The 17646-nt window shown below is 35.4% G+C and overlaps 1 protein-coding gene across 4 annotated transcripts in view; it reads right to left on the reverse strand.

Annotated features, from left to right (window-relative positions):
- The window catches only part of sorcs2 (sortilin-related VPS10 domain containing receptor 2), a 217239-nt gene extending 199831 nt beyond the window's left edge, over positions 1 to 17408 (reverse strand). For all 4 annotated transcript variants that reach the window (XM_067402170.1, XM_067402171.1, XM_067402169.1 and 1 more), the window contains exon 1: positions 16984 to 17408. In XM_067402170.1, coding sequence (XP_067258271.1) covers positions 16984 to 17343 — 360 coding nt within the window. In that variant the 5' untranslated portion in view covers positions 17344 to 17408. The remainder of the gene's footprint in view (positions 1 to 16983) is intronic.
- Between the last annotated feature and the right edge of the window lie 238 nt (positions 17409 to 17646).

Here is a 17646-nt window from a genome sequence, read left to right on the forward strand (position 1 = left end):
GGAATGAAAAATAGAATGGCTCCAGGGAAAGAGGATGTCTCAGTCATTTGTCCAGCCCAGAGAATGACTGAGGTCAAGATTCAGTCAGAACACCAGACACTGGTGCCTAAAATATAAAAGCTTGGGAGAAAAGGAAAATGTGGCTGGAAAAACTAGCTTAAAATATAGAGAGAAACATAAAGGAGTTTGGTAAGTAATTGGATACAGAAATAAACTGTGAAAAATAGAAAGAAAACAGAAGAGAAAGAGAGACAAACAGCTAAAAAGAAGCAGGTAAGAGGAAGAGAAACATGTCTCCCTGTGCTACTGCAGAGGAATCAGTCAGGCGAAGACAACAATATAGAAAGCTTTGTCCAGCTTCTACCAGACGAGGACAGAAAGGAGCCTTGAGCAGCGCACACACACACACACACACACACACACACACACACACACACACACACACACACACACACACACACACACACACACACACACACATGCACAGGAGAGCAAGATTCTTGATTCCTGACTCTTTTCTGTATGTAGCTATTTTAAGCTTCTGTAGTATGGTATGGTTGATTCTTTAACAGTGAGATTTTCTCTTGATGTCATTTAGTTTGTTGCGCAAATCAATTCATTTTATTTTGTTTAAGGTATATAGAAAATAGTTATTAATAATCATGCAAATACACATTTGAAAAAAATTGAGCACTAGTTGATTACAATAATTCGATTTTTAGCCTGTGTGTGTGTGTGTGTGTGTGTGTGTGTGTGTGTGTGTGTGTGTGTGTGTGTGTGTGTGTGTGTGTGTGTGTGTGTGTGTGTGTGTGTGTGTGTGTGTGTGTGTGTGTGTGTGTGCGCGCATGTGTCAGGGTTAATTTTGATAACAAATTTTAGTTTTAGTCTTTTGAATAAAATGATATTTAGTTTTAGTCATATTTTAGTAATTGGAAATGGTTTTAGATTTAAATCTACAGTAAATTTAGTCAACTAAAATCGAATTTAGTTAAATTTTAATGCATTAAGTAAACATTTCTCTAACAATATACAGATCCAATACACTGATATACATCTGATATTCTCGAAACTGTTTATGTTCACTTAAGACAACCAACTGTACTTTACTCCCCAAAGCGGATGTTTTTTGACCATTGAAGTGCAAAACGGCACGAAAGAGCTCAGTTCAGTGCTTTTCAGGGATTGACACACTTATCATTGAGGTACTATTAAAGTTTTTGTTTCGAATTTTGATTAGATTTGATTTTTAGTTTTTCTGCTTTTATTGTAATTTTAGCTAAAATTTTTAGTAATGTTTTGTGTATTTATGTCTTTTAGTTTTTGCTTTTAAATGTCTATATAGTTTTTTTTATTTCTGTTTTAGTTATTTTAGTACATCAGGTTAAGCTAAAGCTCGGAAACTAGGTGAAATAAAATAAATGTACATTTTTTTATATATTTATTTTTTATTTCAGTTAACGTTTATTTCAAGTATATGAAGATTTTTTTTATGGTTTTAGGTTTAGTTAACTATAATAACCCTTATACTTGTAAAATATATTGAATAATGTGTCAAATAATGTTTTTAGTCTTTCCTTCCTGTGACAAGATACAGTAGTTTACTATGAATTAAATAGAATTTGAATTAAATTAAATACAGTTTATTGTGTAAACAAAATAACAATAATGACCAGGAAAAAATAATAATTATAAACCATCCGAAATACACTGTGACTCTTATTCTGAAATGTCTGCAGTCTGCACTGTAGCAGGCTGCACATTTAAGTTCAAATGAGGGAGATAAAATGTGCATTCGTACAACCATCTAAAACATATTATATAAACATTGTGTAGTAAACATTGTCATAATTTATCAACATTAGCGTATAAGCAATCGCTTGGCATAAATGTTCACTATTCATTAATTGTCAAGCAGTCTGAAGTGCTGCTGCGTCAACGTAATTAACACTGGTGTGTGTGTGCGCTTGTTGTAAAAAGATTTTATCAGACATGATCAGTGATGTCTTTAGTTTTTCTGATTCAGCTGATAGTTACCCATTATTACTTATGACATGATCATCCCATTGAGAGTTTGAACGAGCAAGTTTTTTTCTTTCTGTCTCTTTTAACCCTTATGCGGTCTTCGTTTGGGAAGTACACTCAGGGTCTCCGGGGTCTCCACAGACCCCAGGCAACAAAATGCAATTTTGTAACAAAATACTTGTTTTTTTAAAAACAAATGTAATTTTACTCTGTTTATTAATGTTTCTACTCCATGTTTGTACAGTTTTTGGAGGATTTATCATATTTTTTAAATTTATATAAATAAATTAAAAAATATTTTTTTAAAATAGGTTTTTATACAAAAACAGCTTTTTATGTAAAATTCACTTTATAAAAGACCCACATTTCTAAATTTCATTCATGGGGATAACATGGATAATTTGACATGGTTTAGTGTAAGATTTTTGCCCATCTTTTGGAAAATGCAGTTTTAAAAGTAAAAAAAACTATCATTTTTATCAGTAGATGGCTGCAGAGCTCCACTATATGCTATGTGCTATTTGAATGACTGAAAGACATCTTTTCATAAGTTTTTTTTCCAGTTGGATTCATATCTAAATATTATGAAATCACAATTATAACAATAAAGGGTACTTTTTGTCAAAGTTTAGTATTTTTTGTAATGAAAAAAAAATAGTTTTTCAATATTATTACATTATGATGAGACTCCACTGTCAAAATGGACAAAATTCATCCATTTAATTTTTAATATTTAAATTATTTTTTTCAGTACAAAAAAAATGCTAAACTTTGACAAAAAGTAATTTTTATTGTTATAATTGTGATTTCATAACATTTAGATATGAATCCAACAAAAAAAACTTATGAAAAGATGTCTTTCAGTTAGTCAAATAACATAGCAAATAGTGGAGTTCTGCAGCCATCTACTGGTAAAAGTGATTTTTTTAATACTTTTAAAACTGCATTTTCCAAAAGATGGGCAAAAATCTTACACTAAACCATGTCAAATTATCCATGTTATCCCCATGAATGAAAGTTAGAAATGTGGGTCTTTTATAAAGTGAATTTTACATAAAAAGCTGTTTTTGTAAAAAAATATTTATTTATTTATTTATTTATATAAATTTAAAAGATACGAGAAATCCTCCAAAAACTGCACAAATATGAAGTAAAAACATTAATAAACAGAGTAAAATTACATTTGTTTTTTAAAAAGCAGTTATTTTATAACAAAATTAAATTTTATTGCCTGGGGTCTGTGGAGACTCCGAAGACCCTGAGTGTACCTTTTTTTTTTACACTAACATAAAAACAAGCTATCACTCCAATTTTTTTTTTCTTTGTAGATCTAGAAAGTGTTAACAACGGTACAAAGTTTCATGTCATTTGGACAAAGAGAATATTTTTTTTTATTTGAGCAAACATCGTTTGGGGTCTAAAAAGACCCCAAAGACCCTATAAGGGTTAAATAAGTCAACAGTTTAGTGCACTGTACACAGCACTCACACATCTTTATCACTGTAGTCTGAACCGAAATATATTAGAGGTCCTGTTGTGGGCCACACAATAACCCTCTTCCAGGTCATTCTGCTGCTTTTCATTATCAGATAAGCACAACTCTTTGTGCATCTCCCTTTCACAGCTAAAACTGGTTCTGTTGTCAATGGTTCAGAAACATGCTGAGCAACATTTCACTGTCTGAAGTATCATAGATGGCTAATGTCAAAAATATGAGCGGAAAAACATGCAAGAAATGACAACAAACTAAAGCTAGATAACCAGCCCTGTCAGTGCTCCACTCATATAAATCATAAAGATCAGTTCCTAAGCTCCAATCAAAATGTAATAACTCAAAATGTTTTATTTACATAATCTTTTTATTTGAGAAAAATCGAAATGCTTGCTAGGCTTGACCGATCAGTTTTAAGTCAGAAGGTGAACATGAAGCACACTGAATACAATCAACAATTACCACAGATGTTTTCCAACATAGACGAAAGGAATCAGTGACAACAACAGAGCAGAAGTCATGGGCAAATGTAGTGAGGACATTAACAGCATAACTCTTTTAAACCAGATCAATTCCTTAAAGGCCCACTTGCGTCAAAGGAAAGCATATTTACACTGTCTGAATTATTCCCTATTCTCTATATAGTGCACTATGTGCCATTCACCATGTAGAAACTAGTAAATGTGTGAACAAATGACCGATTTCAGCCAGCTTCAGTGTCTGTTGACAGTGTAGGAGGGGGCGGGACTTCAGATTCTAGAGAGCATTTGATTGGACAGAAGATTTGATGAGAAGTTGAAGTCATGAAAATCCGTGATCCATTTTAGCGGAAGTGAGAGACTGTAAGTTTTGTGCTTATCTCTCCTAAATGCAAATTTTGTCATTGTTTTGGAACACACCAGCTTATTCATAACATTAAGGCTAACATATTCATACTAAAAGCTAAAAAACTTAAATTTTGATTTCAGGGGGACTTTAAAGCACAGAGTCGGCAGGTGCTCAGCATCATGTAGCTTTGCTCAAGGAACTGATACAATGCAAAATTTAAATTTTGAATGCAAGAATTTGTTTTACACGAAAACTAATTATACAAGGATTCCTTTAGATAGACTAATAGATTAGTTATTCAGGCAACCAACCGATTCGTTGACTTTGAAAATACATACTTTTTCACTTTTTTAATGTTAGTGTTTAGATTTGACTCTGGTCAAATTTAACCAGAGCAGAAAATGAACAGATCTCAAAATGTTCACTTGGAAACTAAGTGCCACTCTAACATGAAAACCACCTCAAGGGAGAGTAAGTCAGCGAGAGAGAATCTTGTCCTTCTTTTCCATTGATTGAATTACCCATGTCATATTCCCTGTCAGCTCTGTGCATTGTAGCTATATATAAATGGGTCTGCTGTATAGAGAGAGGGGAGAGAGACTGAATCTGTGACAAGCAGCAATCTTTACCACAACCCAACAACTGATCAAGACGAGAGATTATACAGCCAAACCCAAAAAGCTTCCCTCTTCAGTCATACTTAGTCTGAGCTGAGTTTTACAAATCCTGAGGAAGCAAGCACTGAATTCAAAGAAAGAGAAGCAGAGACTAGGAAAGGGAAAGACAGAGAGCAGCTCCCAAGCAAAAATATATATATACATACATACATACATGCATACACAAAATATATAAAATGCATAATTTTATGAGCTATCACAAAAAAAAATAAAAATAACAGATGAAAGACATGCATTGAGAACAGACAAAAATAGCAGATGAATATATGGAGGACATATGAGTGAAGCTCATATGACTTTGTGGGGGCAGGTCTGTGGGATTCACATGACAGACAGAGAAAAACAAAGAGAGAGAGATAAAGTGATTCATGCAATCCATCAGACTCACACATACACACACCAAACAGTCAGTTCTGTAGGTGATCATGTTTAATGTTTTACAGCATACAATGGTAACAGCTAAAGGTGCAAATGTACACTCATATGATGGCACACTTCAGTAGTCAATTACTAAGACTTGAGGACAAGAGCCATATGGCTGTGATACTATGGTACATGATGGTATGGCATAACAGTGTGTGTGTGTGTGTGTGTGTGTGTGTGTGTGTGTGTGTGTGTGTGTGTGTGTGTGTGTGTGTGTGTGTGTGTGTGTGTGTGTGTGTGTGTGTATATGTGTATGTGTGTGTGTGTGTGTGTATGTGTATGTGTGTGTGTGTGTGTGTGTGTGTGTGTGTGTGTGTGTGTGTGTGTGTGTGTGTGTGTGTGTGTGTGTCCCAGGGTCTTGACCTCTCTGTGCAAGCAGCTGGTCATGGGTATTTTTTGCCACTATCCTAACGAATTTTGACAAAATACATTTACTAATATGTTTAGCCCTTTTGAAAAGCTACAATGCTCAGGAATACTATGTATTAAAATAATTAAGTCACATTAGAAAGATGAATGGGTTTTCCAGAGAGAGTTCTGAAAAGTGTAATGCTGAAAACAGGAAGATAATTATATTTCTTCGTTCTTATGCCAGAAAACAAACCTCTATCTGTATGTTAGTCAATGCTAGTGTTCAAATCAATCCAAATGTTAGTCTTAGCCTCAGACCGCCCACAGTTCGTTCATGACTGTCTGATATTGCACACAAAACTGGCAAGCATTTTCTCAATCTGGCAAGCCTTAATCTGATTGGCTGGCTCCAGCACAATTTTACAGCAAACCTCCTGAAACAAAGTTAAGATTACAAAAACACATGGTTGATACAGCAAGCATGTTTAAGGAAAAACTACCCAATGGATTTACCCAGGTTAGTGACAACAGATCATTGAAACATATTCACATTCTTGTTTGATGATTGTGCAGCCTGATCTCATTAGTATTAGTAGGTACTTGTACTTTTGTACACATTTTTGCAAATTTGGAAATATGATGAAACATACATATGAACATACTAACAGCATATATAATATAGTATTTACATATGCACAGCTTTGAAACATTTGTAAGAATCCTTTATATTTATATTATAAATGATAGAATTGAATAGTTACATTTTCGTATATCTCCTGAATATGTTTGAGATAAATGTTTCTAAAAGTATTCCAAGTTATACCAGTCAAAGGAAAACAGACATAATGATGATTATGATTATAGCTCTAATTATGTAACTGTGCCCCATAGGCAGACAATAACAGCTAATTGATTTCATTTAGCATTTGCTAATTGCATAAACCTTAAAACTCTATACTCATCAAATCATAAATGCAGCCTAGCAAAAAGATACTATTTGACCTTCAAAAGAGGGGAGATGTAAATGGTCTGACTGATGCATCATGGGAGCTCGGCGTAGAGTCTTTGTTTGTTTCACAATGGCAGTGTATTGTTATTTCATAATATCATCATCCTATAGCCTTGCTGAGTAGAGAATACATTATTGTGTGGATATAATGTCTCCGTTCCCATGTAGCCAGTAAGAGGTCATTCAATGTTTTTAAATGAAGGTGACCGAATGAACAATATTTCAATCTTGAACACAATTAATCGCAAACATGAACATCAACACTATAAGAAAAGTCTGTAAAAATATGGCCCAATTTACAGTGTTAATATGAAGAAATGTTCTGTATTAATGCATTTTGAATTATGTATTGCATTGTGTTTTCTTAAAGGGTTAAAGGAAACCTGTACAGGACATTATCCGTTTTACTACAGATCTTTTTCTTACAGCGTACTATTTTCAGTAAGAAAGTGCATAAGGTCCAGTGTCAAACTTTGCTCTCAGAAGAAAAAAAAAATTCTCCTCCAGTTATTATATAACAGCTGGATTATTCCTGATGAAACCTGGACATGAGGTTAAGGGAACATCAGAATGATGATGATTAAGAAGCCTCAAGATTGTGTTTTTGGTCTCCTCTGTCAGGTCCTCCTCGGTCGGTTTGGTCTTTATGCATAATTCTTTACAACACTCACATTTCATGTGTGTCTATCCAGACAGTAAGCAATAAATCAAGCATGCTGTCTATATTCAATTTATATTAGTATTTAAAATGACCAAGATTAAAAAGTGCGAGGTATATAGTGACTGACATCCCATGTGTGAATTTTTATTGCCATCCTGGCTGACCTGAACGATCCCAATAACTATCTGAGCGCCTCTGTAATTAAAATTGATGGAGCTCATAGAACCTTCATCATGGTACTTGTCAGTCCTGCTGAAAATTACATATGAAAGACATCACCCTTTACATTTGTGTGTGTATGAGCTGAAGGTTAGAGAAATGAGGACAGAGAGTCATTAGGCACTACGAACAGACTTCATTAAAGCACAGTCACACTGATTAAGAGAGAGAAAGAGAGAGGAAGAGAGAGAGAGAGAGATTTAAGAGAATGTATACAGGATTCATCATGAAATAGATGCACTCTAACTGAGAAAACATGCTTCAGTACCATCATACCAATTATTTAATTCTCAGAGTAATTTCCCCTACAAGGTCCATTTAAGGTTTAGAGGACTAAAGCAATAAAGATGTCTTATTACCAGTAGTTCAATGCAGCGTACAGATAAAGCTGTGACATTAGAACAATGTCATGACTCATGGCAGATGTCTGCTTGACTGAGCTCTATATGGACATACTTCAGACTAAAGTTACAAACAATTTTTGAATTATTATGTCTATTAATGCACAAATAATCTATCTAAAGGGGAAAAAAATGAAAGAATGAATGAGTATCACAGCAGCTGACAAAGAAAAGACAAAAATGTCCTTGGCTCCAAGACATTTCTGTTTACTAGAGGAGTATTCATAACTCTCAAGCTTTCTCAGGCTCTGTTAAGCTACCCTACACTGTAATACAGACAGCAACTGTCAGTCGAACCTCAAGAAAAAAAGAATGTTAAAGTAAACCTACACTGTGTACATGTAAAAAATAACATGAGTCACTGCATAAAGTGGCACAAAACAATCAGGAGATGTGTATGTATGGCAAAAGAAACAAAACAAGGGGATCCAAACATCTCAACCGCTACAGCCCACAAACCAACTACTGTGAACATTTGCTTGCTTTATACATCATGCCTCATTTCAGAAACAATGTTCTCATCAGGCCAATCAGAATAAAGGCCCATGTACTTTTTTTTTTTTTTTGATAAAAACATTGACAGACAATCAGAATCCATAATGCTTTAAAAAGAGTGAGCATTTAAAGTGGCAGACGATATAACAGGAGCACATGCTTAGTAAAAACAGAACAATATTGTACGTTGGTGTGGACTCTAGTTATCATTACAGTCATCTTTAAGATACACAAACATCAAACTATTAATACCAGCTGTAGTCACCTCAGAACAACAGGCAGTTTGTTCTGATATTATTCAATTTTGTGTGACTGCTGACAACAAAATTAATTTTATTAACCAGATTTTGGACAGTAGATAGATCAGATTAATCATCTGCTGTCTCATGGCTTTGAGGAAAGTTTTGAAAGCACAAGCTTTATTATGACTGTCTCACAAGCTTATCAACTAGGCATCATCACTTCTGCGTTCAGAGCTAAATTAGTTCTCACCCACCATTCTCTCTGCATTCTTCTGTGGTCTCATACACTGCACAGTGTAAGGATGAAATGACTAGAATCTACAGACATGAATAACCTCAAGCTAGAAACAAGAAGAACTTTCTGTCAAAACCATTAGTGATATGGATCTGTTAGTGACATCTGATACTGTTATTCATAGCTGCTGGTTTAATGAGTCCATATAGCAAGTCCATCTCTGTGTTTTTTTTTTTTTTTTTAAAGTAATAGTTCACCCAAAAAACTTTGTCATCATATTCTCACCCCATGTTGTTGTAATCTCTAATGTGGTTTTCTTTCTTTTGTGAAGTATAAAAGAAGATGATTGGCAGAACATCTTAGCTGCTTTCCATTCAAGGCAGATTTGAGGGCTCTCGTATGGGTCAATTATCAGTAAATAACGGCTTAAATTTCTCTCTCCTCCACACACAAAGCTATCATATAGCTTCAGACTTGGGCTTGGACTAAACTGCTCAAAGCGAATGGACTACTTTCTTAGCATCTTTATGGTGCTATATGGGACATTCTGGAGCTTGGACGTTGCACAGTGTAAGGCGAAAAGTTTTTTATTTGTAAATTGTAAATTGTAGTTGTGTGTTAAACAGCGAAGTTTAGAACTGTGACATGAGACGTTAAAGCTGTTAGGGGTGTATAAATGCATCAGTTTCACAATGAAAATTCATCACCTCACTTATTCACGTTGTCTGCGGAAGCACACTGGTGAGTACAAAAGCAACTGCTGTACATTCCACACGTGTCATATAATTTCAAAGCCAAAATACAATACTTGTGCTCATGAATGTAAATGAATCAGTGTAGTTTCTCAAATCCACTCTGATATGGTGTTCACAGGCAACCACAGGTCAAAACATCATATTCATTAAGTTCCTCTAGAAATAACTTGCAATTTTATGTTTTAAATAATCATCTAAGGCTGTTCAGTTGTTGCCTTTATGTATTAATATACCAGAGCTCTGTATCAGTCCAATGCTACTTTCATAAAAACATCACGATCCAATAACAATACAGCTCAGACATTCACCTCATTTTGTTTTTCATAGACAAAAGAAAATAATACAAAGTTGGAATGACATCCCTAGTTAAAAAAAATAAATAAAAATCTATTTAAAATACATTTATATTCATATTTATTGACATATATCACTTAAGACTTACTGATATAAAATTATAATTAAACTTTATTTGAAGTATGTCTTTATTGCACAATGCACATTTCTTAATATTATGCTTTAAAATGTTTTAATATCACTAATAAGGGTTGTATGATCTTTGTATAATATCAGTCTTTAAATGCAAGATATTTAAAGTGTACCTAAAGTATACTTGTAATAGTTCCACTTTAGCACAATCACATATAATTAAGTATATCTTTATTTGGACCTCAGGACTATTTCTGCACCATTTAGTGCATTAAGTACAAAATTAGTTGTTCCAATTTAGCAGACTTTAAATAAACTAATTTAGTATACAAAAATTACAACTGCAGAGTATTATTATTTAGCACACACAAAATTTATTTGTAGTATACTTAGCACAAAATAAATGTATTTCAAATACATTTTAGTATTTATTTATTTTTTTCACTAGGGATGAGTGTGGGTAAAAGTTTATTGTTTTATTATTTTGTGTAACTAGCCCTTAAAACACCATTGTAGGGGCAATATGACATATGCAGGTCTAAGGCCAATGCACAAAAACACATTCTGCATGCTGCGCATGAACTCTCTGCCTGAGCTGTCCCTCCAGATTCTGATGAGGTCTCCCAGGAAACAAAGGAAGAAATCCTCATTGGGAGCGGAAGGAAAAAGGACCACAAGTAAGCCTCTAATAAGTTGGGCTAATAGAAGTAGAGAAACTAAAGTCTCAGGGCTGAGAAGAGCAAAACCACCAATGGCATGCCAGTAATTAGTACTGATATTTAAAAGAAGATTGGAATGGGAAAATGGATTTGGAGAGGCTTTAAAAATATGGATGGAAAACACTTTTGTCCACTCTGCCACATGTTTGCAAGCCAAATCTGACTCATTGCAAAACAGAAACATTCAGAAACAATAGGGAATATTGATTCAGACAGACAAGACATGTGCTAACAATTTTGCTCATGCAATAGGAGGGGCCAAATTAACTGTCTGTTAAGTATATAACCCATGAATGAATGCCTATTTCATGAAGTAAGCTTTCCAGAGGATGTGACAAGGAGAGAGAAATAATGCGGACATGCTATGAATATTAATAGCACATTTTTACACTTTATTCCCAAATTACATGCAAGAAAGGCATATTTTAATTAACCATGTGCTGCCAGATACTACTATCCATCTTTTGCACTTAAACATATATTTTGGTAAACTGATAAAGGGTTGATGTGCATGTTTGTATTTGCATGTGTAGATAATATACTGTATAAAACATTTGGCCATTTAATTTCCACAAAGCAAAAGTAATGTATCATGTATCAGTATTTGAGAAATGTTAGAGAGCCAAATTTGTACACTATTAGAGCTCATCATCGTAATGTTATGTATACATTTTTATTATTATTATTATTATTATTATTTAAAGTCCCTGTAAAGCAATATGAAAATGTGTTCTGAGTTTGTCACACCACAGAAAAAAATGTTATTAACCACACAGCTAAATTTGAATGATAAAAAAAATGCAAATGAAATAAGATCTGTCTGCGCTGAAACCACGCCCACTCGCGAGAAAGATGTCATCTCTCTCAACTTACTTGTCTAATGAGTCAAACATACTGATGCATATAAACAAAAGAAACAAATGCCAAATTTAGTAGAGTTACTGTGGATTTCCTACTAATTATAACATAAGAACACAACAAGGCTACTTACACTCTTTGTAGTGGGCACGTACTGCCGAATGTGGCACCAGATGTCGGCGCCGTGAGACGTGAGGATGAAGGCCGGGATCATCGGTTGTTGGCAGGAAGGGAGGATGATGGCCGAGGCGGGAGAGCCCCATTCAGCAATAACAGTGGATTATCAGTGAATCCCAGTTGTCTCTGATGAAAGTTTGTAAAACTATCCAGTGTAAAATTATCACTGCAGAGGCGGGTGTTGGTGGTGATCAGCTCTCCATCAAATTGGCTCCTTACAAAATTAATCCACTTCTTCTTCATATTATCATTTTTAGGAAATTTAAATAAGGAGGCCGAGCTGTTTTGTATATTATCGCAACCAGGTAATATGCATTTGCGTGACGAAGGCATAGCTAGCTAGCAGGGGCGTAAATTTCATCGGACAGTAGGGGGGGACAATAAACATAACATTTCTCAAGAGCAATTTTTAAAGGGGACACAAATAATACAGCCAAAATTTTACTTATAAAGGACTTGTAATGTTACACAGAAGAAAACCTTACTGCTATTATTAGTGTAGCATGTAGACTGCCATTATGCTCAATGTTTCTCTTTGGTTCAATAAAAAAAACTTACTAAATTGACCAAAATATTCAAAATCATTTATTTATTGGAATATTTTTGAAGTTGTTTACAACCAAGTCACCAAAATACGATGAATAGGCTACACTTTGAGCAAAACCCAATACACAACAGTAAATCTACTAGCCTTATTACAGTTCACATATTCTTATCACACTGTTAATTGTTGTTGGTGTGGGTGGCATAGTATCCAACAAACTATTGTAAACAAGCTACCAAACACGCTAGGTAACATTATAATTGCTAAAATAGCGGACTCACGAAAAAAAAAATCATGTTATCATCTTGCTTTTTTTTGTTATGACTAATTACTCAGCGTCGTCAGCATTAAAGCAAAAATAACCACTTCATCCGATGTTTTTGAATAAAATAGCCTAAACAGCCGACTTACTAGAGCTCCTCTCAATTACTGTCTGTCTTCTCTCCCGCCGGCGCCGCCCGATTTCTACACGCACGAGTGTGACATGCGCGGTGGACCAAAGGGAGGCAAGGGAGGGGTGACAAAATGTTTCTAAACTTAAAACGCCTGTTTGCGTTTGTATTGCTTTACTTCTTACACAATTATTTTAAGGATATATCATTTATTTACAATACTTAGAGTGGTTTTTAATTATATTTTTTTGGGGGGACAGCACTCAGATAGGGGGGGTCATGTCCCCCTCGTCCCCCCCGCGATTTACGCCCCTGCTAGCTAGCAAAATAGTAATGAAAATGACATTAACTTGAGACTGAGCGGGCGAACCACTGATGCTAAAAATGCTGTAGTTATTATAATGTTAGGGTGTCCAGTGCGTCAACGAGCCACCGTTTTAGCCCCGCCCAAAAATCCTGAACGAATTGGTTAACTCCACAATTCAGTACTACATAGTTCAGTCTTTGTAATGTGTTTCAGCAGTACATTGGTAACATTTATAATGTGTTTAGAAATAATTCTCAGAATTGACTTTACAGGGACTTTAAATTACGACTCCACCCCACCTACTTGGAAAACCTACTGGCTTTGGAAAACAAGAAAATGATGACTCGTGAGGGAAGCGCACATGTCAGTGAGCCATGTGTCTTTCATTTTATCAGATTTTCTAATAGCATGAAGGCAAGAGAACAACATGCACACACTCTGAGCTAAATGAGACTAATAGCAATCTCTCTACCATTGCTCCCTTGGACTCCTTTTCATTGTATCTCCATTTTGAATATCCCTTTGGGAATCAATAAAAAATATCTGTCTGTCTATCTATATATCGCTTTCACAAAAATAGTTTGTGTCATTTTCCCCTTCTCTCTCTATGACTTAACTAAACAGCTATCAGCAGACAAACAGATGGATGGTTCCTGACAACACTGCAAAAACAAACAACAGCAAAGAGACTGCTGCTAAATACTAGATAGATGTCTATATCTCCTCATATTTACAGAAAAGAGATTTGTCATCAGAAGTGCAGGAGGTCAAGATAAATGAATCAGGATGGTTGCACTCCCCAGAGAAAGTGAGGGAGAAAAAGAGAGATAGAACAGAAAACACAAGGCGCACACATTTAGCAGATAAAAGGGCTCTCATGCTGGCTTTATGTTGGGAGTATAGTATCATTCTCCAGGACTAGAGCCTTAAGGAACTCACTATAGGTTCTGGAGTTAATGATGGTTTGTCCTTCCATTGTTAACAGTCTATTCTACACATCAAATGAAGCACAGGAAAATTGCCTCTCTCCATTTGTGAAAATTTTTTTTCAACTAAAATTGAACTTTAACGAAACATGTAGAATGATCCTTAATTATAAATCTCATACAGCACTAGTAATTATGACATGTTGATATCTTTGTTCCTCTTATTTGTTTATGCAATTAAACTGATATCAACCATCAATTCTCCGTGCTCCTATTACAGCAGTAGATGATAGTGTAAATAATTTAAACACAAGTCTGCACTGGATTGCCTTAAATAAAGGTTCTTTACTGGCATTGTTGATTTCATGAAGAAACTTTTCATTCCACAAAAGGTTCTTTAAAGTGAAAAAAGGTTTTTTAGATTATTAAAATCTTCTTCACCCCAAGTATAAAATGGTTCTTTTAAGTACTTTTTATTGAAAGAATCTTTGGTGAACCGAAAATGGTCCTTTTATGGCATTATTTTTAAGAGTGTTGACTATTTTCATGTAGGTCAGTAAGGTGAATCTATATGGAAAAACACGTGACTTCTGCATCAGACAATTTCAAGAAGACGTCCCCTAAACAGTCTCACATTACTCTGACAATAGAAAATATTTGCTGCCGTCAGTTCCTTTGTGTCATCTTTCCCACATGGCACTGTAGTCAATCTATTTTGAACAATCACTAAATGGTCATGTAACCCTGTTGTGAATGGACTGGAGATCTGTGGGCTTGATATAAAAGATAAAGATCTTTAGCAGTGCTTCTGGTAAAATGCTTTGCAGTCTCGTAACAAATCTAGCAAACGACCATATGTAAGCGTATCAGTGCTTGTTGATCTCTGTGCTTATCCAGTATGTGTCTGCTGTTGCTCAGCTCAGATGAGGTTACAGCTCTCCTCAGACATCTGACATAGCAGCCACGACCTGCATAATTCATACATCTACTGCTTTAAGGTCCTTAAGTAATTAAAAGAAGCAACAAGATCACAGACACTTACATCTCCATCTCCAATACGCACAGGATAAAGCATCTTCATGCCAATTCCCTCACAAAATGGCTTCTTAGATCTTTTGGAAAAGCAGCGGATCCGTGATTAAGAGGAAATGCACTAGATTACACAAAGGGAATCACTGCTTACTGCGTGGGAGTTGTTTTCAGTGATGTTGTAAAACCTTTACAAGAAACAAGAAACTATACAGATTTTGTTATAACATGTATAAAAAAACAAATGAGAACTCTTTAATATCTCAATTGTTCCTACAGATCAATATTTAATAGTACAAGACTTTTCACTTGTCTCCTGCTTCTCATCTTTGTGAGACTTTCAGAAGACCCCTTGTGAAAAAAGAAGTGCACATAATTTGAATGTGTACTTGGAGTGTACTCCCAATCTTAAAAATATATTTTTTAAAAACTACCTGCAGATAATTTAATAAAATAAAGCCTACTTAAAGGCTACTTTAGTACACTTTTTTTACACTTACATTTTTTTTTGTTCTTTAAAGATAGACTTTTTTAATGTGTTGACTAACATAGTAAAACACATATTGTTCTAATGTTGATTATAACACACTCAAGTATGTTATTCAACATTACATTTAAAGTTCATATATTTAAATGTACAAGGCTAAATTGCAACTTTAAATGTGTAAATACATGCAAGTTTCAATAGAAATTACATTTTAGTATATTTTAGTTTACCTTGAATTATTTTCAGTACATTCGGCAGAACACTTTAACAATATTTTGAAAAAATAGAAGTTATTATTAAATTAAATATAAATATGTACTTATGTCCAACTTAAGTCAGTCAAAAAAAATCACTCTAAAGTTCAGCTGATTGCCTTTAACAAATTTAAAGTAATGCATTTTCATTTAATTGCAATTAACATGCAATTAAGCGTCTTAAAACTATTACATTCCGTTTGCACTTAAGCATATTCTTTCAAAGTATATATTATTTCAATAAGTATTAAGTAGTCTTTTTACAAGTATGCTAAAGTGTGTTCCTTTCTCACAAGAGACAACTCAATGTTTCAAACTGACCACAAATCCACCAAGATACCAAAGTCTCCAATCAAAAGTCAGAGATTACAATTCAAAAACATTCTCATCAACTCAATTCAGAAGTTATCAGATCGCTTTTATTTTATGTAAACGGCTCATGAGTTGTTTTGGCAGCTTTGTGAACAAGGGACGTCTCCTGCAGATACAATTCACCAAACTATTATACAGACAAGCGCGCGTTTGTTCAGAGCGCATCCGCGCTGCAAGTGCTCAAAGAGTCGCTGGTTCGTTTGGTCGCTTTGTAAATACTATCCTATATCACACTGTATCGTTTATATGACTGAGCAAGCCCAAGTAAACATAGCCAAACTTCAAACTTTGCGTCACCCATTTTTATAATAACGAAGACTTGCAGTGAACTCCTACCTGCTATGCGCGTGCAGGTGCATGGAATACTATCGGTGCGTTTCGGCATCACTTGTCATTCTGGCTCACATTACATGCACGACGGTTTGGTAAACACTGGAACTAAACCTCTCAATGTACACCGCGGATGTTTTGTGTGATGATGAATGCTGAGCGCTATACATACACCTGCCGTACAAACATTACGCATGCATGCTTCATTTTCATTACCTGTTTCTCAAACCCGAAATAAATCTATAGAGCATCTACGAACCGAACAGGACTTGACAGGATAAACAACTCAACGTTCAATCTTATGAGTTTTTGGGACAATTACAACGGATAACAGGAGAAGGGGTGTACTCACGCTGCTGTTTTCACCCGTCCAGTGGACCATTGCCTGGTTGTGGGTGGCATCCCCTTTAAGGACGAAAGAGCTGCTGAGTAGAGAGACTTTCTCCGGAGTCGATGCCCTCCGGACTCGGGGAACTCCCATGGCCGGTCCGCCCGGGTCCCCGCTGTAATCTCCGCGGCTGTGCGCTGAGATAAGCGTTTCATCTCTGCCAATGACATGCCCACCGCGGCTGTCAAGCTCTCGGTCCCGTTCGTTTCTCTGGTGTATAACGCCGCTGTGACATGAAATCGGTCCGAAAAGTGACATAAACGCACAAGCGAAAAATACAGCTGGGTACAGGTGCGCAAAAACTGCCATGATGAGCGTCTTCATTTAACACTGTCAAAGCGAGTGCGATGCAAGCGAAAGATGGAAAGCTCTAATGTAAGAGAGAGGGAGGGAGAAAGAGAGAAAGGGAGAGAGAGGGGAAGAGGGTGGGGAAAGCAAAGCTACGTACCGAGCGCGCTCATGTGCTGTATAGTAGACAGCCGTGCCGAGACCGCTGAGAAGATCAGCCGTATTCGCCTGCCACCTAGTGGAGCTACACGTCAAGTGTTTGTTTGTTTTTGTTTTTGTTTTTACCCAAAACTGTGGAGATAGGATTGTAGCAATATTCCAAATAAATAGATTATGATC

Source organism: Chanodichthys erythropterus, chromosome 11, assembly GCF_024489055.1.
Source record: "Chanodichthys erythropterus isolate Z2021 chromosome 11, ASM2448905v1, whole genome shotgun sequence".
NCBI classification, from domain to species: Eukaryota; Metazoa; Chordata; class Actinopteri; order Cypriniformes; family Xenocyprididae; genus Chanodichthys; species Chanodichthys erythropterus.